The following is a 14,356-nucleotide window of genomic DNA, read 5'->3' as shown; positions in this document are numbered from 1 at the left end:
ATGTATCATCAGTGGTTTTCAAGTTGATGTATTGTTATTATTATGATTTATTTCTAACCCACACTATACAGAGGTATAATACGTGGAGTATCACGAAGAAAAACACCAAAAAATGCAACGCAAACCAATATAGAAATCAAAGAATACCAGTTACAGAGTAACACATAAAATTTAAAAGAAACTAAAACAAAAGGTGAATAACATAAAAGGAGGGGGAAAAGAAGAAGAGAAAAAAAATTACAAATTTCAGAATCTAATAAGCAGTAGCATACAGAAATATTGACACAAACTGCTATTATCGTTATCATTATTTGATTTTTACTCACTCTTTACGGTACTAAAAAAGCTGGACTGACCAAAGAGAGAGAAACAAACAAACAAATTAAGGAAAAATAACTTACGACAGAAAAAAACCTGATAAAATAATGGTGCGGAAAAAAGCGGATACAAGCGGTATTTGAAAGCTTTCTGTGTAGTGCCTCCAGTTTTGCAGAATACCAGGAACAAGAAATTTGTTAATAATTACCCAGTTTTAAGTCCAAGGTGGAAAAACAACAAAAAATTACAAAATCTAAAATAATTATTCCAGATTCTTTTTAACTCTTTTTCTTAAGAAGGGGAAAAAACCAGAAGCAAAAAGAATTGAATGGTCACAAAAAGTTTAGTAGAGCTTGGCCAACGCGAGTTTATTATATTTACCTCTATTGGCAACAATCTTAGCATATCCTAATTGAATTTTTTTATTAGTATCAGAGACTATGCGCTGGCGCAAGCTCGGAAGACTATTAGTAATAGAAATACTGAGCCATCAAAGAGAATCTATGAGAGGTATAGTAAAGCCACTACAACGAAGGGGAGTACTATAATTTTTGTTAAAAGAAAGAAATTTACATTTATCTACATTAAGAGAAAGGCCTACATCTGAAAAAAAAGTAACAATACGAAAAACCATGTTATAGACAGCAGTTTTAGTACGGCTTATAAGAAGCAGGTCATCAGCATAGGCAAGATATGAATTACTATCCATGCATAGATGGAATAAATGTTGCTGCTATTAAATCAAACAGTATTTACTACTGACTTAGCTACCAAAACTGGTGGTAGCTGTATGTATGAACCAGGAAAGTATTTTTCCTCGCTCCATTTTACTTATCATGTATTTTTTTTTCCTCATACATTCACTTTGCTCATTTGGTTACATATGTTCCAGTATTATCTTCAATCTCCAAGTTCTGCAAAATTATAAAAAAGTAATTATAACTGATGAGTATAGTGGTGTCTACATCAGAGCATCAGAGCAGCATGATTAAAATTATCCCAAATTAGTTTTTTTTTTCAAGCAATGATGAACTTGTGCACTTAATTGTGAATAAATTGGAAATTAATTTTGTTCATATTTCTTTTTGTCATTGATTTTCACAACATTAATATACCAAATTTTTAGCATTGATATCAAAAGATCAAGATACCAATATCATTGTCAGAACGTTTTGAGTACAGTCCCAAATGATGATCCATAGTTTAGGATGGTACAAGTCATATTGCGACATGGACCAGAGAAGGGGGGGGCAATATTCCCTGCCCCAGAAACAAAAATACATAAAAATAGGAAAGTAAAAATTTTCCTGTTTAAATTTTGGTAGAGAAATATCCATGTAGCACTTGCTCCACCCCACCCCTGGAAATTCCCTAGCAGCATTTGTATACTACCAGCTTTAATTATTTTAAACAAAGCTACAAAAAGATAATGCTGCATTGCATTTGATGGTTCCACTCCAGGGTTTTCCTTTGTATAGTAAGAATTTAAGTTATATTGTGAGCGTGCATGTTTACAAACTTGAAAGTTTAGAAAAACTGAATTGCAGGGCTATCAAAATCTTTAAACTTTGAATTTTTTTTTTATTTTATTTCAAGTTATTTGCTTCTTCGGCCACACAGCCTTTTGAGAGCCAAATGGATATTCATGGTTTGGGTTTATGTTCCTTTCATTATTAGGGACAAATTATAGTCCATACGCTTCAAAAATACCTAAACAATTACAGAGAATAGTGAAAAAAACATGAAATTCTTTGGGTGATTGGACCCATGGCCCCTATTCTCTTATATTTGTAATTGGTTATAATACTAGACGTCTAAGATAAAGATAGGATTTCAAGTTAATTTGTGTGAAAATGAGCAAAACGTTACCTCCCCCAGGTTCTAACTCAGTGTTTCTACTTAACTTCATTGGTATTCCTTCAGTTTCAAACTTCTTCTTCCATGATTCCAACTTTAAATAGCTACCGTCTGTGGAGACATCATCGTAAACACAAACTTCTAGGCTAATTGCACCTCTAGCAGTTTGATTTAAAATTGATTCAAGACAGTCATCAATCCATTCAATTGAGTTTCTCACTGGAACAATTACTGACTAAAAATAAAATCATGCTTTATTCTGTATGTGTTCCAACTATACACATAATTAAATATTCTTCAAACTATATGCACAAACAGTGTTTGGAACATAGAGTATGCTTGAACAAATTTAACTAAAATAAAATTGAGAAAAAAACTAAATTGTTTGATTAATTCAACACCTAGTTTTATTTGAACCCAAATTGGTGTTTTTCTTAAAAGTTTTTACCTATATATTCCTGAGAAATAAGAGGGAGCATAAAGAATCTAGAAAGTGTCTTTTATGGCTCAAGAGTGCTTTGAACTCATCTTGGGGGCCATTTCCACAGCAAGTGTAGTTCCTGTAAATAGCAAACTATTTACAGCGTGATCTTGAGGAGTAGCGCCCTTCGAGGAAACTATAACCTATTAAACAACATAACACTGCACTGGATTCTGATAAATGGTTTGTTTTGGTGGGCTTTTTTGGGCTGACAAACCTCTTGCTAGTTAAGTTATCTGTCATGGGCTGATTCCCCATTCTAGTATAATGCTTGTAGGCATGAATATATAATGAGTCCGAGGTAATTGACTTCAGATCACTTGTACAGACCATGAACTCTTATTGATAGAAGAGCTTCATAAAATGTGGAAAATAATGTCATGAGCAAGATGGGCCAAGGATTGCACAAAACCTCCATTCAACTGAAGGTCCCAGCAACTTCTGGATTTGAACTGGATCTGTGAGGAATTTATATATATATATATATATATATATATATATATATATATATATATATATATATATATATATATATATATATATATATATATATTTATATTTAATTTTGTTTTTAAATATATATATATATATATATATATATATATATATATATATATATATATATATATATATATATATATATATATATATATATATATATTATTGTTTAAAAAAATAGAGTTGTGAGAAAGTCAAACTTTAGCGTAAAGAGCGAGGCGCTGAGGAGGGGACAGCCCCCTTCATATACGGAATAATTTCTGTTCGTTTTATGTTATAACGTCGTTCCTTACTTTCAGTTAAAAAAAATAGTTTTTTTATCTAACTTTTGAACGTTTTGAATTCAAACAGGTTTTGATCTTGGCTCACGGTACATTAATAATTAAAACAAAATTTATATATTAAGTTGACTTTTAGTTGGTTAAATGGCTTTCTCTAAAGTTGGTTAATTTTATTTACGAACGTTTTTCTTAGTTATAAATATACGTAAATTACGAATTAACTTACGTAAAGAACTTCTATATTCATAAGTTTTTAACACGTATATTAGGGGATTCGCCCCCTAGTCAATATCTTGCTCTTTAAGCTAAAGTTCAAATTTTTTTTCCAATTCTTTAAAAATGACCCCTTAATCACAATCTGTTGATCAGTTAAAAAACTTGTTGTTTTTTATTTAATTTCTGATCTTTTTCTTTAATAATGCTGGGAAATCCGGCGCCCCCTTCCTAGCAATGTCCCTTCCCCCATGAAAACTTCCTTCATGGAAAGATACTCCCATATAACCCCCGGCCCCCCCCACCTACTAGAAAAAATCCCCCATAAAAACGTCTGCATACTTCCAAAAACCAATACTATATGTTAACATTAAGTAAAGTTCATAACTTTCAGCCCTCCCCCCGGGGACTTCGGGGAATTAAGTCATTCTAAAAGACATTTTTATCATATTTTCGACCATGCTGAACAAAATTGCTTTCTCAAAATTTTGATTGGGTGACTTTGGAAAAAAAATGAGCGTGGGAGGGGGCCTAGTTGCCCTCCATTTTTTGGTCACTTAAAAAGGGCACTAGAAATTTTAATTTCCGTTCCAATAAGCCCTCGCACGATATTCTAGGACCACTGGGTCGATACGATCACCCCTGGTAAAAAAAAATAAAAAAAAAATAAAATAAACACGCATCCGTGATCTTTCTTCTGGCAAAAGATGCAAAATTCCGCATTTTTGTAGATAGATGCTTGAAACCTCTAAAGTAGGGTTCTCTTATACGCTGAATATGATGGTGTGATTTTCATTAAGGTTCTATAACTTTTAGCGGGTCTTTCCCCCTTTTTTCTAAAATCAGCCAAATTTTCTCAGGCACGTAACTTTTGATGGGTAAGACTAAACTTGATGAAACTTATATATTTGTAATCAGCATTAAAATTTGATTCTTTTGATGCATCTATTGGTATAAAAATTTCGTTTTTTAGAGTTTCGGTTACCATTGAGCCGTGTCGCTCCTTACTTACAATTCGTTACCACGAACTGTTTGATATAAGCATTTCTTATGACATTATATATGACTTCATATAAGCATTTTCTTATATGATTTTATGCATAGCAAAAATGAGATTGGTGAGCTTCCAACGCATCAGTTATATACATAATATAATGTCTGTTGGAAGGCTTAAAAAACGAAAATTTGCATCTTCAATTGCGACAACACCTTTACGGGCAGCTAAAGCAAAGGCTATTGCTAAATTGTCTGAAGTAATAAAAATCAAAAAACGTGTCAAAAATGAAAACGAAGAGCAAAGACATGGGCGGTTAGAAGACATGCGAGAACGACAATTAGAGTGTGTCAAATATGAAAATGAGAAGCAAAGACACACACGGTAAGAAGGCATGCGACACCGAGCATGTGAGCGAGTCAATGAAAATCAACCTGGACAGAGAGAATCAAAACGCGTAAAAATTGAAAATGACAGTGATGATGATTGGATGATTGGTAAAAATCAAAAACCTGGACTAGATAAATCTCCAACAGAAAAAGAAGTTTGTGTCCCACCACCTGAACAATTAAAAGAAACAAAGGTTCGGCGATATGTCTTTGATAATGACAAAAGACAAGCCGAGGCAAAAGAAGAAGTTTTTTGTCCCACCACCTGAACAATTTAAAGAAAAAAGCTTCAGCAATATGTCTTTCATAATGACAAAAGACAAGCTGAGGTAAAAGTTGAAAGTACAGTAACAACAAATATAATTTTACAAAGACACTACTTCTAATTTAAGGTCCATTTGGATGTCATGGCATCAAGAAAAGTTCAAATTGTCTGCGTTTAGAAGACAAGCGACAATGAGAATCCATATATAGAAGCCTGCCATGACCCGAGTGCCGGGGCTCAGCGGCGAGACCTGGCCCTGGCACTCGGCCCGGTCCTATATATATATATATATATATATATATATATATATATATATATATATATATATATATATATATATATATATATATATATATATATATATATATATATATATATATATATATATATATATATATATATATTATGTAATATAATACATGATTGCTGTGCTTATGGTTCTAGTGCTCGTATATGCTTGCAGTTGCTTAATATGCTTTTTGCTCTAGATGCCTGGGTTTAGTGCACTAATTATCTGGTAGAACACTGCATGGTGTCAGAAGATGGAAACGAAGCCATCAAGTATTGATTGGGATTCGGCTTCCCTCGCTGATGAATGGAAACGTTTTGAACAACAAATAAAACTCATGTTTCTGGGACCCCTGTCTGGAAAGACACCGGAAAGCAAATTTGCCTACCTTTGGGCAGGTAGGCTCATTTGGGCAGGAGAAAAAGAACACCGGATATCCAACACTTTTCCGCTCACTGTTGCAGAAACAAACAACATAGACACTGACCTGCAGAAATTCCACGAATATGTTGCACCAGTCACCAACAGTGTGTTTGCCTGACACGTTTTCCGTAAACGTGACCAATGTCAAGGAGAAAGTATAGAAAATACATCACAAAACTGAAAATTATGGTGAAAGCTTGTAACTATACTAGTGCTGATGAAATGATTCTAGACAAAATAATAAGTGACAACAGAGACCCGAGAATGAGAGAGATACTTCTTCTAGAAGGTGACACTCTAATATTGGTACTAGCTGTTATTAAATGTCGTTCCTACCAAACAACCCACGCACAGCTAAGAACATTCAAACAACAAGAACCACATCGAATAAAGAAATCGATTGATGCTATCCAGAGGTGCAAATATCCAGTCAGGAAATACGAAGATGCATCTGTATCGTCCGGAAAAACTAAGGAGTGCTATTTCTGTGGAGGTACATACTGCCCTAGCCACATTTATCCTGCAAAGGGCAAAACCTGCGCAAAGTGCAAAAAGCTAAGTCACTTTACACGTGTGTGCAAAAGCAACAAATCAGTTAATGATGTGACTGAATATAACGAGAGCCCAACTGACAACAGTGATAAAGATGACAATGTCTTCATATATGCCATAGAAAACAAAACCCATAAGGACAGGGACGAGACTCTTATTACATTGGAAGTGAACCAACCCCTACCTATGAAATTCAAAGTTGACACAGGAGCACAAGCAAACATTTTACCTGCCAAGTATTTTGGCGCCTTACCACATCCGTCATCACTGTAACAAAGTACTCAGAAACTCACTAGCTACTATGGATCCGAAATTCCTATTAGAGGCGTATGCCAGCTGAGATGCAAGCACAAATCAAGTAGAGCTGAAATCTTAGCAGTCTTTATTGTTGGGACTGACTCAGTGTGAATTCTTGGATTCCAGTCAAGCATTGATCTAAACATACTGAAACTTGTCCTGAATGTCAGTAAAGTCGAGGAAAACACTTGCAACAACATACGTGCATTTGACAGGACAAAAGGGAATGATATAGTAAGCAACTACAAAGATGTTTTCCAAGGAATAGGAAAACTAGACGCAGAGTGCCTTTTGTACCTGAAGGACAATACAGTCTCTTCAGAATACACAGCAAGAAGAATTGCATCATCACTTTAAGGAAAGCTAGAAGCAGAACTTAATTGCATGGAAGAACAAGGTATAACTGAAAAAATCTCCAAACCAACTGACTGGGTTAATTCGATGGTCGCCGAATAAAAAAAAACGGCAGTCTACGAATACGTATCGACTCTGTTGATTTGAACAAATCAATCCAAAGACCATTCTACCCTATTCCCTACCTGGAAGATGGAACATCCAAACTCCATAGATTAAAGCACTTGAGCAAGTTGGATACAAGATCGGGGTATTGAGCGCTAGTCTTAGATGATGAATCTGCGGACCTAACCGCATTCAACAGCATCTTTGGCAGATACCATTTCAAACGGATGCCGTTTGGAATCATATCTGCCCAGGATGAGTTCCTAAGAAGAATTGAAGAGGCTTTTGAGGGACTAGATGATCTCACTGTCATCATTGATGATCTTCTATTTTTTGTGTCAACCCTCGATGAACATAATAAGCGATTGACAGCTATACTAGAAAAAGCCAGAGAAATAGGCATCAGATTCAACAAATGGAAATGTCACTTTCGTGTGACAAGTGTGACCTATTTCGGACATGTTATTAGTGAACAAGGAATGCAGCCAGATGCTGATAAACTCGAAGCCATCAACAACACACCTACGCTATCAAACCAAGAAGAACTTTTATGTTAAACTACAAATGGAAATGTTAAACTACCTTGCAAAATACGTTCAAAACTTATCAAAACAGAACAAAATCCTGCATGAACTTAGCAAATCCACAGAATTCACATGGACCAAGGAACATGACGAAGTCTTGAAAACCATCAAATATTCAACAGTTTCGAACTTAGCATACTCTGACCACTCATGCAAGTCCATCGATATCACCGTGGATGCTTCGTCACATGGTCTAGGAGCATATATCTAGCCAGATGGTAATGTCATGCGTCATGCTCTCTTAGCAAAGCTGAACAGACACACTCACAACTGGATAAAGAGCTATATGCAATAGTTTTCGGTTGCAAGCACTTCTACCATTTCATATATGACAGGCATGTAAAAGTAACAACAGACCACCATCTACTTGAGACTATCCTCCAAAATATACTTCAAAAAGAACCTACCAGAATTCAAAAACTTCTGATCCTTGCCATATTGATATAAATAGTAACCTAAATAGAATCCTGACAATAGATTTTAAGTTTTGTAACCTTCTTTTTCATATTTCACTTTGGACAAAAAACTAGTTTCTTGTGATAATTCCGACATTTCTTATACAGTTTTAAAGTTAGAGACACGCAGAAAAGCGGAGGAAACTCTCAAGTAAAGCTTATGCACACTTACCCCATTTCCCATTCACCTTTATTTAGAATTGTATTATATGGTTTCTGAATAAATGAACCAATTTCATGTGCTACAGATATTGTTCTCCAGTAAAGCAGACAATCATAAAAAATCATTGCATTTAACTCAGATATTTGGATTTATAATGTATTAGAGAAGATACCAGGCTGGCATTGGCGCAGAGACAGAAGTTTTTGGCTATGACACACTGATGTCTCGAGATTTTTAAAGGCTGTCTCATCATTCCATTTGTGAATAGCATAATTGTTCTGTTTTGTTTGGTTCCATTCGAATCCCTCTCCCCACTATGCATGTTTTCTGCCTCAAAATGCATTTGAGTACGAGTGTGACACTAACTTATTACGGATAGTAGCACTTAAACATTAATTCTCAAACCGTGGGTTCAGTGAATTTACTATTTTCAAGGCATTTTGATAAAATCTAAAACAGTCACTTTATCCAAAGGACGTGTTTTTTCTTCTTCTTTTTTTAGGGTGGTAATGTAAAAAGAGGGGTCACCTACCCCAGGTTGTTCCGGTATTGTGAGATGGTTTGGGGCCTTCGCTTTGTCACAGGCTCTTTCTTCAATCCCTATCTAAAGGTAAATCCGGCTTACGTAACGTCACAGTGGCATAAAGATGAACGTTTCACGAGTTTGCCTAACTATAACATTGACAGCAAACGACAGTGTAGGGTAGCATTGAGGAGGGGCGCTTCCAGAGAAAATTATAGCCTAGTAAACCACACAGAATTGCACTGAATTCTGATAAATGGATCATTCTTCTGGGTTTTGTTTATTTAGGTGGGCTTTTTAGACTGAAAAAACCTCTTACCAGCTAAGTTATCTATTAGTTATCTATTTGGAGCTGCCTCGCTTTTATGCTCCAATATTTGTAAGTATGAATGTAAAACAGGCAGCGCAATAGTGTTGCCTAAGTAAAGAGCGATGTGGGCACAATACATTATTTTGTTTTTGGGTTTTTTCCTAACCAAGGCACTTCGTACAAGGCACTCAAGGGTCTTATTACAATATGGTGACGCTACGCAAACTGCCCTAGTTTGGATTATCCTTTCGGCTAACCGTCTAGGATTAAATGGAAAGCAGGTCGTCCGCGGTTGGGATGGAAGAATGTCAAGAAAAAAGATTTAAGGGAAATGGGAACGTCCTGGGAGGGTGTAAAGAGGGAGGCTCTGAATAGATTGGGATGGAGAAGGAACGTGGTTAGCTGTGTTAGCCTCAGGCGGCTTGGTGCTGCGGTGATTTGTTAGTAGTAGTAGTAATTATGCCCAGAATTTTAGTTTTCAGCTCTCATCTCTATTCTTTCTCTATCTCTAAAGCTTAGAAACAGCAAAGAAGGCATGTATTGCTAAACTTTGAGTTTTTTCTATTACTCAGCTACGTAGAAGGTAAAGACACCACTCAATCCATCTTTTTATGCTTTTTGTAAATACATTAATCATTTCCTTTGCCAATTTTTATTTTGAGCCCTGAAAGGAACCCCTAAAATGAAACCTTGTTCCTTATTGTTTCCGGTAGAAATGGTTACCAAAATTCTGAAAACTACCTTACAACAATTATAATTATTTACTTGTCTCTTTCTGAGCTATTTAAAAACACTTTACGAAAAAGAAGTTTTACAAAGAAAAGTAAAGATCATATTAAACTTAAGATCAGCAGAAACAATCTATAATAATTCAAACTCCAAACGACCAGAAGCAACTATCAAAGAATAAATAAAACCCAAAACGAACAGAAACTAAATAAACAATCGTAGCAAACAAACATACAACAGGTACCACATAAATGAATAAATAAGTCTTAAACTGAACAAAATTTAGATTGAATAAGCAAATCAAGCTTAAAACGGACAAAAATATTTTACTGTTAAAGAATAAATAAAACCCAAAACGAACAGAAATTAAATAAACAATCGTAGCAAACAAATATATAACAGGTACTAATATAAATAAATAAATAAATCTTGAAACGAGTAAAAGCTAAATTGAACATGCAAATCAAGCTTAAAACGAACAAAAATCACTACAAACAAAAGTTTGGCTACTGTCCCCTTCCCCAACGGTAAAAGTATAAAGCCAATTGCGTCATTGGCACTTCATTACAAACATTTTCTTTTGTACTTATTACAACGTTGAAAATAAAACGAAAATTACAGTATAATGAAACAATGAACTGATGAGCTTTCAGCAATTAATATCATTATAAATCAAATATTGAATTTAATTTTATTAATTTCTTTCCAGGAATGTTCGAGACACATATAGCTGTAACTACAAACAAGATTTTGGCTATTGCCTGTTTCCCTAGTTGTAAAAGTCTAAAGCCTACTGCGTATTTGGCGCTTTGCTAAAACAAATTTTATAACAAATATTTTCTTGTGTACTTATTACAACATAGAAAATAAAACGAAAATTATAGTGAAATAAAATCTTGAGCTGATGAGCATTCAGTAACTAATATCATTTTATATCAAATATTCACCTTAATTTTATTGGTCCTTTCCAAGACTGTTCAAGACACATACAGTTTTCAGTAGAGCACCGATGCTGCAAGAGGCTTCATTCTTTTACAGTTGTAAATGAAGAAATAAATCTTAAAGCGATTAAAAATTAAATTGAATATTCAAATCAAGCTTAAAACGAACAAAAATAACTACAAACAAAAGTTTGGCACCTGCCCCCTTCCCTAACGGTAAATTATTAGTTCTTACCAAGACTGTAGAAGACAGATATAGTTTTCAGTAAAGCACCAATGACGCAGTGGACTTTATAGTTTCCAAGTTAGAGAAGCGGGCAGTAGACAAACTCTTGTTCGTAGGGATAATTGTTCGTTTTAAGCATGATTTACATATTAAATCTAAGCTACTTTCACGATTGATTTATCCATTTATATTAGTACCTGTTGTATGCTTGTTTGCTATGATCGTTTGTCTAATTTCTGTTTGTTTTGGGTCTTATTTATTCTCTAATAGTACAAGGTTTTTTTTTGTTCGATGCAAGCTTAATTTAAATATTCAATTTGAGGTTTACTCATTTATTCTTTAATAGTAATTTCTGGCCATTTTGAGTTTGAATTATTATAGATTTTTATTTCTTCTGACTTTTCCTTGACTTTTCTTTGATAAACTCCTTTTTCAGTTTTTTGTATTCATTTCTGTTCGTTTTCTATTGCCAAGATTTCAGGTTTTTAAAAATTCCCTATCTCAAAATCCAATTTTGTTCAACATCAAAGTTTTATCGAAGTATCAAAACTAGTATCAAAGTAATAATATCAAAGAAACAAAGTTTCAAAGTAAAGAAAGAATCAAAGTAAACGAAGTATCAAAGTAAACAAAGTATCAAAGTAACAATAAGCAACTTGCATAACTCACAGCCCTTTCCCTAGAGGCTGGGAGGGCGGTTCAATGTTGGAAGTGTAGTAATTTGGCCTTTGGACTATTCTGAACAACATGGCCATCTCAGAATTTTGATTGGATACTTTTGGGGAAAAGGGGGCGGGGGCGGGTACTGGTTGCCCATTGATCCCTTTTGACTCTTAACAAAGAAACAGAAGTTTCAATTTCCAATCAAATGAGCCCCTCCAAAGTTAATACAACCACTCCTTCCACAAAGACCTTATAATTAGCAATGGGCAACTTGCCAAAGTTACAAACCTTGCCTTGGCGACTATGGGGGAAATTTTAACCCCTAAGTTTTAGTTATTTGAATTTTCAACTATTTTCAACAAAATGGCTATTTCGGGCTTTAACCAGATGCATTTGGGGAAAAAACACGGGAGGGGGGGAACAGATTACCCTCTGATCACTTTCGACTCATAAAAAAAGCAAAATCATTTTCGATTTACAATTGAATGAGCCTCCTCCAAAGTTTATACAACCACGCCTTCCATAAAAACGTAATACGTTAACAATGGGTAACTAACATAATTTATAATCCTTTCCCTGAGGGCTGGAGGTCAAGGGGATTCAAACCCAGAACCATAGTTTTTTAGCTTTGGACTATTTTGAACAAAATGGCTATCTCAAAATCTCAATCCGATATATTTAGGGAAAATAGGTCATGGGAGCTTGGGGGAGCTATTTGCTCTCCAATCACTTCTGACTCTTAAAAAAGGAACAAGAATTTTCAATTTTCAATCAAATAAGCTTTCTCCAAAGTTTATACATGACCACCACTTCCAAAAACACCTAATATGCTCCTGAGGCATAACTTACATCCCTTGTTCCAGGCTCTGGGGATTTTGTCAATCTTGAAGGCATTGATTTACAGTCTGTTGACTATTTTGAACAAAATGGCTATCTCAAAAGTTAGGTTAGATTCATTCGAGGAAAAGACCGCGTGGGGGCTTTTAGCCCTCCAATCACATTCGACTTTTCAAAAGGGAAATAGAACTTCCAATTTCTAGTCAAATGAGCCTCCCCCTAAGTTTATACAACTACCTTTTCCATAAAAACCTTGCATACCTCCAGGAGGGTATAACTTACAACCCTTGCCCCAGGGCTCTGGGGGTTTTATCAGCCCCAAATTTATTGTTATATATTCTTCGGATTAAATTGAACACAATGGTTATTTCGAATTTTGATCAGATACAATTAGGGAAAAGAGGACGTGAAGGGAGCCTGGTGCCCTCTGATCACTTTTGGCTCTGAAAAAGGGTACCTAGTATTTTCAGTTTCCAATTAAATGAGCCTCCTCCAAAGTTTGTACAACCATTCCCTTCCATAAAACCTTATATGCCTCCGGGGAATAACTTACAATCCTTGATCCTAGGCTTTGTGGGGTTGTGTCAACCCCAAAGACATAGTTATATGTTTTGTTATCAAAGACCCCAATGTTTTTGTTACCTGATCATTGGACTATTTCAAACAAAATGGCTGTATCAAAATTCATATCAGATATACTTGGGGAAAAGAGGGCATAAGGGGGGGGGTAGATGCCCACTGATAACATTTGATTCTTAAAAAGAGAACTACAACTTTCAATTTCCAATAAAATGAGCCCCCTCTGAAGTTTATATGACCACCCCTTACATAAATCCTCATATTCCCCCAGGGTACAAAATAAAACACTTGCCCCAGGCTCTGAGGGGTGGTGTCAACCCTGGAGTTTTGTTATCTGATCTTTGAACTGTTTTGAACAAAATGGCTATCTGAAAATTTTAATTGGATGCATTTGGGAAAAAAGGGTTTGGGCAGGGGCTAGTTACCGTCTGATTACTTTTGACTCAGTAGAATAGGTCTATTGAATTCTGAGCCTCCTATGTACCAAACAGGTTTTTCTAGTAGTTACAGAGCAACACACTCTTTGCCAAGAGGGACGACGTAGTTTCAAAGTTCACTACCTTTTTGGTGATAAGCTCAAAAAACCAGCACGTCTTGTTTCATTGTTATGCAATTATTTTTGTAATGAAAAGGGTAATTACTTCTTTAGTTTACGAGATTTGCGAATTTTTTGCGAAAAGATATTTGCGTAGACGCTTACAAGGGACATTGCTAGAAAGTATTCAATAGCTTAATTGAAAAGTAACGATAGAATGAAATTGTGACTTTACCTAGCTTTACCTCGCCGATGTGGTCTTTATAATACGTAATTAACGTTGTAAAAATATTGTAAATTTAAAAGTAAATGGCTTAAACGGGGTCGGCGGGGGGTGGGTGGCAGAGCGGGGGGAGTTGCACGAGGGGTCAGTTACAGGGGATACAGTTGCACGGAGGGTTTCGGTTATACACGGGTTCAGTTACAAGGGGGGTTCAGTTGCACGGGGGGTATCCCTTTTTTTTTCGTAAATCGGGCTCCCTGTTTTCAAAATCC

The 14,356-nt window shown here is 35.3% G+C and overlaps 1 protein-coding gene across 4 annotated transcripts in view; it reads right to left on the bottom strand.

Annotated features, from left to right (window-relative positions):
- LOC148954590 (queuosine-tRNA galactosyltransferase-like) overlaps positions 1 to 14,356 on the bottom strand; it is a 56,501-nt gene that overhangs the window by 32,746 nt on the left and 9,399 nt on the right. For all 4 annotated transcript variants that reach the window (XM_089086616.1, XM_089086618.1, XM_089086617.1 and 1 more), the window contains exon 2: positions 2,188 to 2,410. In XM_089086616.1, the coding sequence (XP_088942742.1) occupies positions 2,188 to 2,227 (40 nt within the window). In that variant the 5' untranslated portion in view covers positions 2,228 to 2,410. The remainder of the gene's footprint in view (positions 1 to 2,187; positions 2,411 to 14,356) is intronic.

Source organism: Artemia sp. Qi Xiang Cuo, chromosome 3 (genome assembly GCF_049724085.1).
Source record: "Artemia sp. Qi Xiang Cuo chromosome 3, ASM4972408v1, whole genome shotgun sequence".
Lineage (NCBI taxonomy): Eukaryota > Metazoa > Arthropoda > Branchiopoda > Anostraca > Artemiidae > Artemia > Artemia sp. Qi Xiang Cuo.
The sequence above is the reverse complement of the archived record's forward strand: the minus strand, read 5'-3'. Positions and strand labels throughout refer to the sequence as shown.